The sequence below is a fragment of the Papio anubis genome, chromosome 8 (assembly GCF_008728515.1).
Source record: "Papio anubis isolate 15944 chromosome 8, Panubis1.0, whole genome shotgun sequence".
NCBI lineage: Eukaryota > Metazoa > Chordata > Mammalia > Primates > Cercopithecidae > Papio > Papio anubis.
Genome location: NC_044983.1, coordinates 64,031,521 through 64,048,096, shown reverse-complemented (window position 1 = coordinate 64,048,096; position 16,576 = coordinate 64,031,521). Strand labels below are relative to the sequence as shown.

The following is a 16,576-nucleotide window of genomic DNA, read 5'->3' as shown; positions in this document are numbered from 1 at the left end:
TATTAAGAGTATTGAGTTTTCCTAGTCATAAATAAGAGTACATCTCTTCATTTATTTAGATATTTAGATATTCTTTAATTTTTTCAAGAGTTTTTATACATGTTAGTATAGGGGTCTTATATATCTTTTAAAAATTTAATTCCTAAGTATTTCATATTTTAATACCATTATAAATGGTACTTTTACTATTTTAACTTCTGATGGTTGTTTGCTTGAACATAAATATGTAATTGATTTTGTACTTTGCATCTAAAACCTTAATAAACTTACATATTATTTTTTGTATCTTTTTTGTAGATCCCCTCTAATTTTCTACATAGACTATGTAGAAAATTGTTAAGACTATGTAGAATTGTTAAGACTATGTAGAATTCTTAAGATGTCAATTCTGCCTAACAGCACCTATAAATTCAACACAATCCCAATCAAAATTCCAGCAGGTATTTTTATATGAAAATTAACAAAACGATCCTAAAATTTATATGAAAGTGAAAAGGACCTAGAAGATACAATTCTTAAAACCCCAAACAACCCAAATAAAAATGGGCAACATATTTGGACAGACACATCACCAAAGATATATGAAAGGCAAATAATCACAAGAAAAGAAAATTCATCTCATTAGACATCAGGGAAGTAAAATCAAAATAACAATGAGATATCATTACAAACCTATTAGAATGGCTAATGAGTTTCTGGCTAAAAAGACTGACAATACCAAGATTGGGTGAGGATATGGAACAACTGGAACTCCTATAAACTGTTCACAGAAATGTCGAATTGTACATCCACTTTAATAGCTAGTTTATTTAAAAATTTAACATATACCTACCATGTAGTTCAGTCAATCCACTCCAGGTATTTACATAAGAAAAATGCACATAGCCATATGGAATACAACTCAGCAATAAAAAGAAATAAAAAATTGGTAACATGCTACAACATGGATGAATATTAAAATAATTAGGTTAATAATTATTAACTTAATGATATTAAAGAGGATATACCAAAAAAATGCATAGTGTGTGATTCCATATACATGAAACTCTAAAAAATGAAACCTAATCCACAGTGACAAAAAGGAGATCAGTTGTTGCCTGAAGATGCAGAAGGAGTAAGGAGAAGAGGAGTTACAAACAGGCTTCTAGACAGTAGGAAGAGCATATGAGGAACCTGTTCCAACTGAGACAATGCATTTTAAGGTACTTTCCAGGAAATTCCAAACAATATTTTCACCACACCTGCTCTGGTTTGAAAGTGGCCCCTTCAGAATTCATGCGTTGCCAATCTCAGGGGGTTTATAAGTGAGGTCTTTAAGTGATGATCAGACGAAGAAAGCTGCTCCCTCATTAATGGGATTAGAGCCCTTTTAAAAGAGGCTTCATACAGTGTTCAGCTAGCTTGCCCTTCTGCCTTGTGCCACATGAGGACAAAGTAAGAGGGCCCTCACCAGATCAAATGCCAGTACCATGATCCTGGATTTCCCAGTCTCAAGAACTGTGAGAAATAAAGGCACTGTGTAATAGCAGCAGAAAAACTAAGAAAACACATCATTCACTCTGGGTCACTGACTATATATAGGTGCAAAGAAGATGCCACCATTCGTAATGAAGAAATTCTGTACACAAAGGAGAAAGTGTCTCTCTCAGCACTCTTTCTTGTGTTTCAGCACTCTCATGCATTTATTGTTTAAATACTTTTTTCAGATATTTCAAAATGATTCTTAGAGGGAGAAGAGGAAAATGCATATGCTTAGTTAACCAGAATTGCGCATTTTCTTTACTCAGATTTTTAGCTATTTATTGTATAAGCCACTTCCTTGTATAAACATTGATGAAATTCTTAACTACATTCACATAATTTACTATTTAAAGAAACCCAGTGGGTGAACTGTTTTGCAAATACTGATTTCATAGGTGCTCTTTTAAATTATTTTTAGTAATTTTTCTTTTGAGATAATTTTAAATTAATAGTAAAAGTTTAGGAACAATACAAATAATTCCTTATTCCCTTCACATAGAGACCACATTCAAATTTTGTCAACTTTCCCAATAATCTCTTTCATAGCAGAAGTATTATATCTAGAACCATATTTTGCACTTAGTTGTCATGTCCCTTCAGTCTGAGGCCTCTCTTGACCCTCATGACTGTAACATTTTTGAAAACTCTAGAAAAGTTACTTTATAAATTTTCTCTATTAGCTTTATGAGATATTTTCTCATTATTCAATTCAGGTTATACATGATTGTCAGGAAAATCACAAAACAATGCTGTGTTGTTTTAAATGCATCCTACCATGGGCATACAATATTGCTTTATCTCATCACTTGAACGAAGTAGTGTTGGCCTGGTTTCTTTACTGTAAAGTTAATTTTTCCCTTTGTAATTTACAAGTATTTTGTAGGCAGATACTTAGAGATTATGTAACACCTCATTGTTTATCCAACTTTTACCCATTGATTTTAGTACTGATTAATGTTTCTTGCCTGAATTATCTTTCAGATGGTTGCCAAGTAGTGATTTTCTAATTCCATCATCCTTCTACTTTCACTAGTTGGCATTCTACTATAAGGTAATGCTGTCTCTTCTCCCCATGAATTGAGCACATTCCACATTCCATTAGATCCCAGTGAAGTAAAATATTCCTATTTTATTCAGTAAAATAATCTGTTACTATCATTTTTGATTTTGACCCTCAAGATGTCTTAGGGGTAGGCACCTCCTCTGTGTCGTTTGATACACACCTACTATTCTTTGAGCTCTTCCTTACTTTTTGACATATGATACTCTATACCTTGCTTAGCCCCAAACCTGGAGTCAACCATTTCTTCAAGGACACCTGGTTCTACTTACTGGAGAACGGTATTTAGAAACCAAAATGTGGGTGCTAGGTGTGCTCATTGTTACCAGGATGTTGCCATTCCCAGGCCCTTCCAGTAGACAAAGTTGGGAAGTAAATGTAGGTATATGCCCTTAAGTATATGTAAATACTTATAAATATATATTTATTTCTATTACATCTACACATATTTCTATTATTGAAAGTCATGAGATCACACCAACACCTCCAATTTCAATTCAACACAACAAGGTTCATTCTAGCTTTCCCTATGCTATCTCTGTGACTCCTATGTCCATTAGAAAGAAGGTTGACTTGAATATATATTTTTTCAATATATTTTCAATATATTTAATTATTTTCTCAATACCCTGCCCCCACCTTGTATGTAACAAATCTTCTGACCCTGCCAGGCCACTGCCCACTCAGCCCCTTTCTTTAATCATGCTCCGATACTTTCCAGGTGAACTCCCAACTTAGCTATCCTTGTCATATGGGTCTTAGCTATTCTCTTTGTATGGTTCATGGCTTCTTAATTGAATCACCAAAAAAAGAAAAGAGGTGGGGTAGGAAAGCCTATGTTATTTTTGTAGTCTAATATTTCCATTGATCACATTAAAAATTTGTGTGGATTAAAAATCCACAAACATTAAAAATATGATTTATTTCTTTCTTTTATGATGGGGTCTCGCTCTGTTGCCCAGGCTAGAGTGCAATGGCATGGTCTTGACTCACTGCAACCTCCACTTCCTGGGTTCAAGTGATTCTACTGCCTCAGCCTCCTGAGGAGCTGCGATTACAGATGTGCACTGCCATGCCTGGCTAATTTTTGAATTTTTAGTAGAGATGTGGTTTCACTGTGTTGGCCACGCTGGTCTTAGGTCTCGAATTACTGACCTCAAGTGATCCAGCTGCCTCAACCTTCTGAAGTACTGGGATTATAGGCATGAGCCACCATGCCTGCCCAAAATATTATTTCTTTTTTCAAAGTTATGATGCCATATTGGTATATGTATATATTATTATTTCTAAGGTTATATAGTGAATTATTTAGAGTTGAATTCTGAGTCACTTTGAAAGCTATTTAAAAGCTGCATGAAAATAAAATACATTAAGGCAGAAATGAAAAATAAATGGGCTGGTAATAGAAACATGTCAATTAAAGTAACATTTTAAAAAACTGTTTTGAAGTAAATCAATGACAACACTTAACTTGGACTCTGGGCAAAATTTTATAAAATGGAACTGCTTTCTTTGTCTTCTGCCTCTAAATGCTCTGAGATTATAAAGATTAATGTAAATTTTGATATAGGAAATGTCTTCATAACCTCAACCACTGGGGAAGATCACCTGACAATCATTACTCCAAAAAATATATTTACAATATTTAAGTTGAACATATTATAAGTACCAAGCTTATATTGTATTGCTTCTCTAATAAAAGCATTTTCCTAATCATTTTTATTAAAATGACATTTTACCTTTATTAATGACAACTTATTTTTAAATATTAAAATATCTTTCTGGAGAGGAATTTTACCTCTGGCCATAAGTGAGTAACTAGTATCCTTCTTATCCCCAAACCACTGCCCTAAACAATCATAAGCCTGCCTAAATAGGACAAAATATTTCTTTTCATGTATTAAACAACAGGTAGCTCAAGGGTGCGATCCTTATGAGAGGGGGAACAACCAAAGGAGACCTCCACACACACTACAGCTCTCTGATAAAAGCAAGAGGTATTTTTAAGATATGATCAGGGAGGTCAATAAAGTGAAATAATGGGCTTGCTGAGGGTTGGCAGCAAATCGGAGTTCAGGGTCGCATACATGGCTGGAAGATGTGCAGCGGGGTACCAGAGAAGAGCTAGCTGCGCAACAGCAAAATATATAAGTGATGCTGGCTTTGACCACAAGTTTGATAAGTCCACTTCATAACATATATGCCAAACCAGTTAATGCAAATTTACACCATGTGAGTAGAAGCACTTTGAGTGGAACAGAGAAGGTGATAGAGTGATTCCATTCTATTTGGAGTGGGTCATAACACACTTAGAGAAATGTAGTGACTTTGGTTTGCCACATCTTCAGTACACAGATTTAAAAATTCTATGGTGATTTTATGATGATCCCCGCTATTCAGCTTTTTAATAATTTAAGATTTCACACTCTTGTGAGTGTGATCAGGCCTGACCAAGATATATAACTGCCCTGAGCACCTTCCAATCAATAATCCTCAACTAATTATTCTATTTACTTAATGGGAATGGGAGAAACTAAAAAGTTTCTATTTCTTTATATAAAATGTGTGTGTGTGTATACAAACACACATGGAATATATATATTCCACTATATATAATATTTATATATACCACAAATATATATTTTGTAAGATGTAAACGATTAAATCTTACAAAACTTGGAAAGTTTGTGAAATGTATTTTTCATCTTACACCTACCTATTATCTAATCAGAATATCATTGTCCAGAATTCTAATGCAATGATTTTTAGGCATAGTTTTGTAATGCTTCAAAATATCTTCAATGAAATTTAAAAGTAGTACAAATTTATTCTCCTAAGTCAGCTGGAAACAAAATTAATTTCAATTTAGAATTATTTTTGAAACTCCATACTGCATGTAACACTTTCATAAGCATCTCAAATCAAAAAATATTAGCAATAAACAAATTAAGTAAGAAATAAACTAAGTAAACAAACTAGGTAAATAAGTCCTACAGGTAAAAAAGAGGATACAAGTATTCTCAATATCAGTGAATAGGTTACTTTTTGCTATTGTTTTAAATAACATTCATGGATTATCTTTAAAGTACCTCACACCAATTAAGTTTTCTTAAAACATTCCTAACTTAAACTATCCACAAGGGGGACATATTGTCAGATACTGCATATTTTCCAAACTGAAAGAAGCCTGTGTCAGCTCCCACTGACTCAACACAACAAAGCATAGATGACGAGACATGGAGTTGCCAATTTCAATTTGTGAGTGGTAAATGGAGATTTTAGCTCAGTTTCTCAAAACGTGGCCCAGAAATTAAAATTGTAGCAAACATTTTTGCTGCTTCTTAATATGTTCAGATTGCTGGGCGCCTCCTCTGACGCAAATCAATTCCTGTGAAAACTATTGAGTAAGATCCTAGAAGAGAACAGTCCCTAGGTAAACAATGTCCATTTCACAGGTGGCATTTCTTCACTGGTTTTCTAACATGAAACAAGATAGGCTACATGCTAGTAAAATCCTCCAATTTTGTGAAATACATATAATTGTACTCTCAAAATCAAGCTCTATCGTAATCAAAATTGTTGCATAAGGAACTGTGTTACATCCAGCTTTCAGTAAAAGAGAATTTATTATCCATTTTTCTCCCTTCGATTATTTAAAGTGAACATCAAACCTTAAAAACGCACTCCTCACCACTGCAATCTAAGCTAATGCCAGTGTATGTCATACGTATTCAATAAAATATGAAGCATGGTGGTGCTTGTTTTCTGGTGATTGGACCTAAAGCTTTTATGAGACATGTTGCTGTCACTTAAAATTCTTCAGCGCAGAACTTGCTGGTGAGTATTAAAGGGTGGTGGTTAGGGGGTACTTGATAAATATCCATTTGAGTTTATTTTCTAATTCTGTAGAAAGTTTACATATATTCCTAATTTTGTTGTTATCACTTGGAAAGAATCTTGAGGATTTTAAAATAACAAATGAAAACAGTATTTATTAAAAACAATTCGTTTATTCTGTCAGGCTAATTGTACTTTATACTCTAGGAGTGTAGAGAGCAAACACACATTCTAAAGGTATTTATTTTATGATTCTTTTGATGCAATTAATACACCGCGTTGCAGAAGGTTTATGCTTCTGCCTTTTAAAAAATTATATAGGATTATATATAATCAATAATCATTAAACTAAAGGCAAAGAAATCTGGTAGCTCCATCAATTTTATTTCGCTCTTGCATGGATTGCCTTTGTTCACATTTTTGGCAGAAAAAAGAATCAAAGCAATTGTAAGACTCTGCACCCCACAATGTGAGCTTCACTTGAAACAATGGTCCTATCGTCCAAGACAGATCATCGGTGAAGTTCGGCAGAAAAACTTGGGAGATCTTGCAAATCTTGTTATGTGAAGCCAGTCCTCCCAAAAGACCTATTCGACCACACCTTTGTCCTCCTCGTCCTTTTTTTGCAGGGTCATTAACTCGCATTATTTTTTTGTTCTCCGCAGTTCTCACTTGCTTTTCTTCAGTCTTTGCTAGGTTCTCCGCGATCTCCAATGCAGCCTCTTCCACTAGCCGCGATTCTGCCTCGCTCAGACGCTGACACGTAACCTCCCCCGATCCCCACCCCAAGCCCTCACCCAAGACCAAGAGCAGCTACAACTGCTTCTGGGAGACGTGGGGGGCGGGGGCAAGGCGGGAGCACCTCGCCCCTCCCGCTAACTCTCACCGCCGGTCAGTACCTCCTGAACTGGATGGGACCATGGGAGTCTCTCCCCAAGGGCCTCCACTTCTGACCACGGTCCGCACGCCCCACCCCTGCCCAGCACCCTGGCAACCCCCGGGACGCTTTGCTGGTGCCAAGCTTCAATCTCTTGTTCTCATTTTCTCGTGTCCTCCCGCTCTTTCTTCTACTGTATTTTTGTCAATTCTTTAATGGCGAGGAAAAAATAAAAAAAAAAAAACAAAAACAAAAAAAACACCAGCTCAGAGCTATAGTCTCCTTCCATAAATACGTGTGTGCTTTTCAGAACCTTTCTCTGTCCCTTTCTCCTGCTAACACATGTGGGGTCTGCAGTGCAAAGGGCTCTCCTTTCGTCCAGTGACCAATGGCAGTCTCAGTTTGCCAATTTCATTCATCACGCCCGCACCTACTGAAGCCTACTCCTCACCAGTTCAGCTTTCTTCCAGTTAATCGTATTAACTGCTAAGCACCTCCTCCGCCTTTTCGGGTTTTATTACCGCCCTCATTAAAAAAAAAAAAAAGAAAGAAAAGAAAAAGAAAAAAGAAAATCCAACACGAACACGCAAGACAGCGTGAATTCAAGAAAGAAAGTGTGTGTGTGCAACACAGTCTGAGTGTGTGCATCCGTATGCATCGCCTGCCTCAGCCTGCCCGGGTACTAACATGTGGCTGAGAGGTGCACGACAGTCAGAGGGCTCAAACTTCCGCTGCCAGGCTGAGGCTGGGCCCTCCCAAGCTCACCTGTCTGCGTTCAGGTAACTGGCTAAGTGCCCGCCCGGCCGCGTTCCAGGACACCTGGCCGGGACAGAGCGAATGCCAGTGAACCCCAGGGCGCCCCCTCCCGCGCGTTCGTTCTCTAGCCCTCCTTCCCTGGGAGGGGTGGGATGGGGGGTGTTCTGTTTTCATTACTGCACCCCTTCCCCTAAAGACAACGGGACTACCCTCCTCCCCAGCGCCTTACCTCAAACAGGGGACCGATCTTGTTCTTCTCCAGGTAAGCCTGGATCCGGGTTTGCGGATGAGACGCCATGGGGAGCAGATAGGACCGCTGAGAGAGCGCGGGGAGAACGCGCGGCTGTGCACCTCCGCTGGGGACAACCCTCCTTTTACCCGGACTGGGGCCGGGACAGGAGCTCCGGAGCCTCGGCTGCCCTGCGTGGCTGGCTTGGCCCCGACCGCGGCCGTGAGTGGCAGCCCGGGGAGCCACGCGCGCGTGGGGCGCTGAGAGCCGGAAGCCTGGGCGCAGCGCCGCCAACTCAGACAACTCCGAGGCTAGGGGAGAACTCATTCATCGCGTTCTCCGCCTCGCGTCCACCCTCGCCGCTCGCCGCAGCGCCCGGCGCAGTGGGGAAATTCGAAGCAGAGGTTCCTTTCTCCTCTGGGCGGCAGCAGCAGGAATCAGGAGGCGGGAGGCGAGCCGTGCCGAGGGGCGCACGCGGGCGGACAGGGGACGCGGGGCTCGAACTCGCCGCCAGCGTCTGTGCGTGCGTGTGTGTGTGTATCCGTGCGCGCGCGACTGTGTGTGCCTGCTCTCCCAGGTGACGGGAACAAACAGCCCGGGCTTCTTCCCGAGGCTGCTCGCTCTACCAGCCGCTCCCTAGCGACAGCGCCGCTTAAAAAGCCAATGGTGAAGGTGCTTCTTTCAAAGTGCACATAAATCTGGTGCTTGTTGGCTACTCCTTGGCAGCTACAAATGCAGTTCTAAAGGCGATCGTCCCCACCGCCCCTTCTGAGCCTCTCCTCAGCACCTTCTGCCCTGCCTACACTAGCGCAGGGGTTGAGAAGGGCAGAGAGTTGTGAGAAAGTTCGTGGGTTCAAGGGTTTGCCGCGAAAAAAGAAGTTGCCTTCGTTTTCAAAATCTGGCTTGGCCTGGAGCAAGTCGACGGGTGAATGCAGCCTGAGAACCCAGCTGAAAACTCCCAAAGTGCGGGCGCTCAAAGGCTGGAACTAGCCCTTCAGCATTTGACAGGGAGAAGAGAAATGAGCGAGCCAGCCCTCCTCTCCGAAGTTGGCCTTCCTAATCCACTCCTTGAGTCATGTCTGTATACCTATAACTGCATCTTAGAAGCCACACTATCCCACTTAACAATGTTTCCTCTAGATACTGCGTGAGCTGCTCGAATTTAGCCAATACCTTTCTTATTATGCAGGGATTTCAGAGTCGAAGATTTGCAGATAGCCCAGGCTTCCTCACAGAGCTCTCTTTCTTGTGAAACACAACACTGAGGTCCCAGTGACAATTTCCCTGGCTCCTAATCATGATATGCTGCCAAAATTAGATTTATTTTTAATAAATATGATGTTCAGAATGATGGAAATAGTTTTCCTAAAAGCTGACTGCAGCAGTATATATTTTCTTTCTTTCTTCACTGTGTTCTGAATTTCTGTTACTCATAGTTTCTTTATTGGTGTTCATGCTTTCCTTCTGTATTTTAAATATGTGGAAACATGTAATAGTTAGATAATAGTGGAATATCCCAGGAACTATTGTTAATTTCATATATTAAGATATAAGAAATCTGCTAGAATAGCTAGGAGCTTAACCATCCCTGATAACCTGAAATGGACATGATCCAAGGTGGAAAGATGTCCACATTAATACTTTTAAATTGGACTCATATGTTCTGCCTAGGGAGAGTTAAATTAAACAACAGTGAGGTGCCCAGGGTTGCCTTGTGCTTTCCATTGTGGTTCGAAGGTATATTTACTTACGTATTTTTTAATATGTCCAGGATAAATTAAATAACAGAGTGAATACCAACATTTCTATTTGCTAAAAGGTATAGTGTAGAGCCATAAGGAAGGCCATCTATCACCCAGCTAAAAAGCCTACTATTTTTGATACCACATAAGGCACCAAGATGGTACCCTTCCTGAAATCAAGAGTCTTTTTCTTCAAAGAGGCATCAGGAGGATGCTTCTTTAAATGAAATAAAGATACTTATTAAGTCTTCACCATGCTCAGACTATTGCACTTAGGGCTTTGAATAGAAGAGACAAAGCTTCAGCTGGCAAAATGTGTGTGTTTTAAAGACAGAATTAAGCCAAGTGTAGAGGCTCATGTCTGTAATCCCAATTATGTGGAAGGATCACTTGAGGCCAGCAATTCGAGACTGGGCAACATAAAAAGAGCCCATTTCTAAAACAATTTTTTTTTTAATTAGCTGGGCATAGTGGTGCACACTTATAGTTCCAGCTTCTGGGTAAATTGAGGCAGCAGGACCCTTGAGCCCAGGAGTTCGAAGCTGCAGTGAACTATGAGTGCGCCACTGCTCTAGGCTGGGCCATACAATAAGACTCAGTCAAAAGAAAGAAAGGAAGAAAGAGAGAGACAGAGAGACAAAGAAAGAAGAGCATCATGAGGATATGCACACCCACTTATGTATGTTAAAACTCTGAGCATCCCCAAATTGCACATTTAAAATTCAGGGAATATTTTCAAAGCTTTTCAAGTTCAACATTAAATATTACCTCCTTCATAAGGCACTTCTTGGTTCTTTCTACTTATCCCTAAACATGACTTCATTACTACAATAAATATTTATTGCATAGCTTCTCAATGGCAGGCATTATGTTAAGACTGAGAATTCAAAGGTGAAAGGCTTTGTCTTTGTCCTCAGTTGCTTAGTCTTGTTGAGGCAATCGGCATATATATAAATAATGGCATTAGATGCTGGGCATGGTGGCTGACACCTGTAATCCCAGCACTTTGGTAGACCAAGACAGGAGGATCACCTGAGCCGAGTAATTTGGGAGCAGCCTGGGCAGGATAGCAAGACCTCGTCTCTATTAAAAATAAAATAGTAGTCTCAGCTACTCATGAGGCTGAGGTAGGAGGATCTGCTGAGCCCAGGAGTTTGAGGTTGCAGTAATTGCACCACTGCACTCCAGCCTAAACGAAGCAAGATTCTATCTCTTTAAAAAAAAAAAAAAAAAAAAAAAAAAAAAGATCGCATGTACGGAGGCACAGAGACACACAACAGGCTGGTAGTTAAAGATATGTAAAGTACATGTGGAGGAGTATTATTATCATGTGAGGTTAAAAATGTAAGCAGAGTTCAGCTCATTGAGAGTCTTAAATGCCTTGTTAAGAATGATAGACTTACATCTTGTGGATAATGAGAAGTGATTCGTTAGGCTACAGAACAGAATCTGTAACAAATGATGGGGTTATTGTTAGGACTTAAGATGTAGGGTTAAAGAGGATGGGATGGATTCCAGACATAGTTAAGGACTAATGTGTTCATTAAGTAAATGAAGGGTGAGGTTAGAGGAGGAAATCAAAGATGACACTATGATTTCTAACATGAAGCTAAGAGATGACAAATTATTTACCCAAGTCACCCAATTTATCATTGGTAGGACAAGGTTTTAGTTCAGGTTTTTCTAACTCTAAAGCTGAAGCTATTTCCCCTCTCTACCCTGTAACCTGGAAACTAGTCAAAAATTTGAGTTTATAGATATTAGCACCCCTTTGTGGGAACAGCTATGTCTCATGACTTGGCACATGGTACATACTTCAGAAAAAGCAATTAAATGAATGAATTGAATTTTAGAATATCAATTCAATCCAGCTATGTTCTTTCAGTCTAAACTTTGCCTCTGACTCATGGCATTTATACTCTGTTTTGTTTCCTTTAGTCAATTGCGTGCATATTTTGGTCCCTCTTTTAAACTGCAAACTCTCTAAAATCATGAACTGTATCTTAATAATTTTCTTATACTTTACAGCGTGTAACACAGTATATTTTCACATAGTTAGGTTCTTCATAAAATATCTTTAATTAAGATCCTATTACTGTATGTTTTAAGATTTGTATTACATAGTCCCTTTAATATTGGCTGAAAGGTAACCATTGTTTTGGATTGAATTTATCAACTTTTTTTCCTGCACATATGCGATGGTACCTTTATGATGCTTTCCCCGTTTTTGGCTTGAATACAGTATGAAAAGGCCATTTTCAGTGAGACTGTTTTGACCTCATTGTGTTATAGAAGTGCCTGTCAGCATAATTTACAGATGTACAGAATCCAATTTATAGAATGCACTAAAGCCGTTGTCCAACTCCATTTGTAAGACACCTTGCACAGCTCCTTACACAGATAGGTTTCAGAGAGATGAGGGAACAATGGTGAAGTCCAGTTGACCCAGTTAGGAAGTATTAGCAATGTAATCCATTGAAATTAATTAAATATTGAAGTCAGAGAGCAGAGATGTTCTATATGGATTTCTTGAATTTAGACTTCTATCCCTGAAGCATACTTATCCTCTTTCTGTTTCTCTTTCACCTTGCCACTTTGTAACAAAAAGGGAAAATTATCTTTCCAAGGAACCCAGCACATATGAATAATCTGGCCGTAAAAGGGAGGTGCACATAGAGAGTTAGTTTTCTTCATTTTTGCCCGAAATGCCTCTCACACTAATGCAAATGGACTCACATACAGCATTTACTATGTACTAGGTATTGATAACAGCACTTTATACACTCCCTCAACTCATTTAATTCTCAAAACAACATCATGAAGTAGGTACTACTATTATCCCCATTTTTTTTTTAGATGAGGAAACTGAGATGCTTACCAGGTAAGTAACTTGCCCAAGGTCATAGCTAGTAAGTAGCAGAGTATCTTGAACCCCAGTGGTGTATTAAACTCCCAAATCCCCACTACCAAGGTTGCAAGAGTACCACTTCCCTTTGCTTTGAATTAGTTCTGAGCAAGCTGCGTTTTGATGACTAATTCGACTTCCCCAGTGTGTGGGTACGGGAAAGGACGTAGTATGGGTAGCGGATAGCAGGGTAACTTTCTGGCTCCATACTAAATGAATATGTTGTCTCTTGTGAGTTTGGATAATAGCTAATCAACCACCTTGGAACTGATTTTTTTTTTCTTTTTCGAGACAGAGTCTCACTCTGTCCCCCAGGCTGGAGTGCAGTGGCACAATTATAGTTCACTGCAGCCTCGACATCCCAGGCTCTTGCAATCCTCCCACCTCAGCCTCCTGAGTAGCTGGGACTATAGGTGCATATCACCAAACCCAGGTAATTTTTGTATTTTTTGTAGATACAGGATTTCACCATATTGCCCAGGCTGGTCTCGAACTCCTGGCCTCAAGTGATCTTCCTGCCTCGGCCTCCCAAAGTGCTGGGATTACAGGCATGAGGCACTGAGTCTTGCCCTGATTCTGTGTGGAAAATATCAACTTACTGGATCTACTAAATTGACAGCTCAAATAATGGTGCCAGCTTGTGAAATCCTGCCATTCGGCCTTCTGCAATTACATTTCTATCCCTTTAATTTCTACCTTTACTTATTAGGTTTTAGTATTTATTTTTTAATTTTTTAATATGTGGACTGTATATAAGCAATCTCCATCTAAAAGACTTTATGTCAATATGTTTTATAACATGTTAATTTTTGTTGTTATGAATCATTTAAAAGAAGTCTGTAGATATCAGACTATATAGATACCCTTGATATTAATTGACCATAGTCTATTATCCCTGATACACTTTTTGCTTATAATTTCTGAGAGCATATTGTCTTGATTTTTCAAGAGTCTTTGTTGGAAGGAAAAATACAAACCTTCAGCCATGAAAACTGTTATAGGATACTGTAACATGATACTGAATTTATTAAAAAGAAGGAGGAAATAAGAGCAACTAAGCAAACAAAGGATGATGTTGTAAGGCAAAACAGTGCTACTTAGTGTGCACCCTGGGGAGCCCGACACTCTGCCTAGGACAGGATGTGCTATTGCTCTAGTCTCACTATCAAGGAATAAGCAACATGGGACCTATTTCTCAAACTCAGATCTCTGTAAATGCCAGCTAATGTTTGGTCATAATGAAGCGCGTCACAACAACCTCTGCACTAAGGGTTAAAGGTACTTTTAGCACAATTAGTGGAAACACCATTACCTAGAGGATATTTAAATTTTAAAAATAAAATAAAATAGAAGGATGACTTAGCTTTCTGCAAAAACACCCTGGAAACTATAATACTTAAAGTAGTCAGCAAACCTCTTCTTCCAAAGCAGATGCTGTTAGCCCATTACCTATGGATAAGACCCACCCCTCAACCCTCAGTTAGTCTCGGTCCTGGGAGACAGATAATTTTCTGATGTCCAAGGATATGCTAAGTTTCCACAAAGGTCAGGGAACTACACTTACTTATTATATATCTGTCACAAAAGATTTATGATGGGGTCATAAAAACCAGGAACTAAATTTACTAGCTTTGTCTGGGAGGATTAGGAAACCAAATATTCAATGAATGAATGGATGAATGAGTGGAGAGACAGAAGAATGAACAAATTAAAGAAAGAATGAATGAATTAAATACTGGTAATTTATTAAGTAACTCAGAGGCATAATCAAGTTCTCCCAGTCATTTATACTTAAGTTCCTTTTATGTATGCATAATGAAGTATAATTAATTTTGCTTAAAAAAATCCTAAGTATTTTTGAAGTACTTAAATGTAGTAAATGTTTCAGTAAGATAACAGCATTGATTTGTCTTTATGTCTTTCTCTGAGCCTCTCCTCTTCAATTTGTCATTTTTGTCTTTTTCTTTTTCCTTCTCTTCCTTTATTCCTTCCCTCCTGTGTTTTTTAAAGGAAGTTTCACTTATCTTGCAGCCTAAGCCTGAAATATTTGTGCACAATTGTGATGTCTAAAGACAAACTCACTTTCCTACTGAAGTTGATGAAAAATGTTTTCTGCTACACTCAATTTCTAAAAAATATTCTAACATTCTTTTGTCTGTAATAGCTTACCCTTGACACTTCATATTCCTAGGCATATTTTTATACCAAATCATATTGCCACCAAACCCAAGATTTTATATATCTTAGGATGGTTATTTTCCACTCTCAATGCATATTGACTTATATGATGTGATTTGCCAGAAGTATTATCAAAAGAAAATCATTTTTTTCTCCTTTTCAATCATTAGCTTTAATAAAATGACATCATATTAAACACATGTCTTTAATAAAGCAATGACAGTAAGAATATTTCAGGATTCAAACAGGACAAGGAAATATGGCAAATCTTATACATTTCACTGATATTTAATTTCAAAATAGTCTCCCTCCAATGATAGATTAAAATTAGGCAGCAACAGAATGGCATCTTATGGAATGAAATATATGATAAAAGTTTTCTAAAGTGTGTTCTCTCTGGTCCCCAGAACAAATTATCTTTCTTTGCATTTGTTCAGAACTTGTGCTGATATTTAGGTGCCCTTTGACATTTTTATCTCACTTGGAGTGTAATTTTCTCGAAAACAGCTGAACTGGCTCTGGTGTGAAACTTGAGATTGAAATATGGGTCAGTTACTTGCTGACAAGTGTGTGACCCATGATTGCCTACAATTCACTCTGCATTTCACAGACGAGAAAACTGAGGTCAATAGCATTCAATAACACACCTAACTAGTTGATGGAAAAGCCAAAATTCAAATCCAAATCAGTCTGATTCCAAAATATTTGTTATTTTATTTTATTACACAGGGCCAGTTTCAATTGTTACTGTTTTGAATACGTTTAAAATACATTATTCATGACACTTGTTAAAATGTAAAGTAGATTTTACTCAGGACCATTGCAATAAATATGGGGACTACTGCTATGGGGTTTTGCAGTAAGGGACAGAGATTGGGCTCAGCTCAAAACACAACAAGAAAAAGTGAGACTTCATAGCCAAAATGAAGAGTAGAAGACATTGGATGAAAAATTTTTAAGAGGAAACATTAGGGATAAGTGGGGGATTGTGGCTAAACCAATTTAGCAGAATTTTTGTTAAAACTGGGCAATGCAGAGATGGATAAAGCAGCCCAAAAGTTGAAGTCAAGTTGAGAAGACTATTAAGAGGAGCCTGAATAAAGTATGGTCAAGGAGAGACTCTTTGTCAGGATCCAGTAACACTTCAATTTCTTTATATTATTGTTGTAATGTTTTTACATTCAAAGGTATTTGCATCTAGAAGCATAGTTAATAATGCTGTTTAATGGACTCATAATGCAACTGATCAATCTCATACATTTCAACAACATGAAAAGGTGTTTGCACATTGTAATATACTTGTTACTAATTTCTTACTGACAGTTCTTTTTTTTTTTTTTTAGAATACAAGAAGTGATATTGGAGAATACTTAAAATTTACAGACTCTGGAATATAATGTTTTAGTATCTTAAAACCTTTCTGGCTATGGAGACTGCCCCTTCCAGAGCCAGTCAATTCTTAGAGACAACA

The 16,576-nt window shown here is 38.3% G+C and overlaps 1 protein-coding gene across 2 annotated transcripts in view; it reads right to left on the bottom strand.

Moving 5' to 3' along the window:
- C8H8orf34 (chromosome 8 C8orf34 homolog) overlaps window positions 1-9,375 on the bottom strand; it is a 477,522-nt gene extending 468,147 nt beyond the window's left edge. The window contains exon 1 of one of the 2 annotated variants that reach the window (XM_009213159.4): window positions 8,281-9,375. In XM_009213159.4, coding sequence (XP_009211423.2) covers window positions 8,281-8,607 — 327 coding nt within the window. In that variant the 5' untranslated portion in view covers window positions 8,608-9,375. The remainder of the gene's footprint in view (window positions 1-8,280) is intronic. The other variant, XM_003902840.5, reaches the window with a different exon arrangement.
- Between the last annotated feature and the right edge of the window lie 7,201 nt (window positions 9,376-16,576).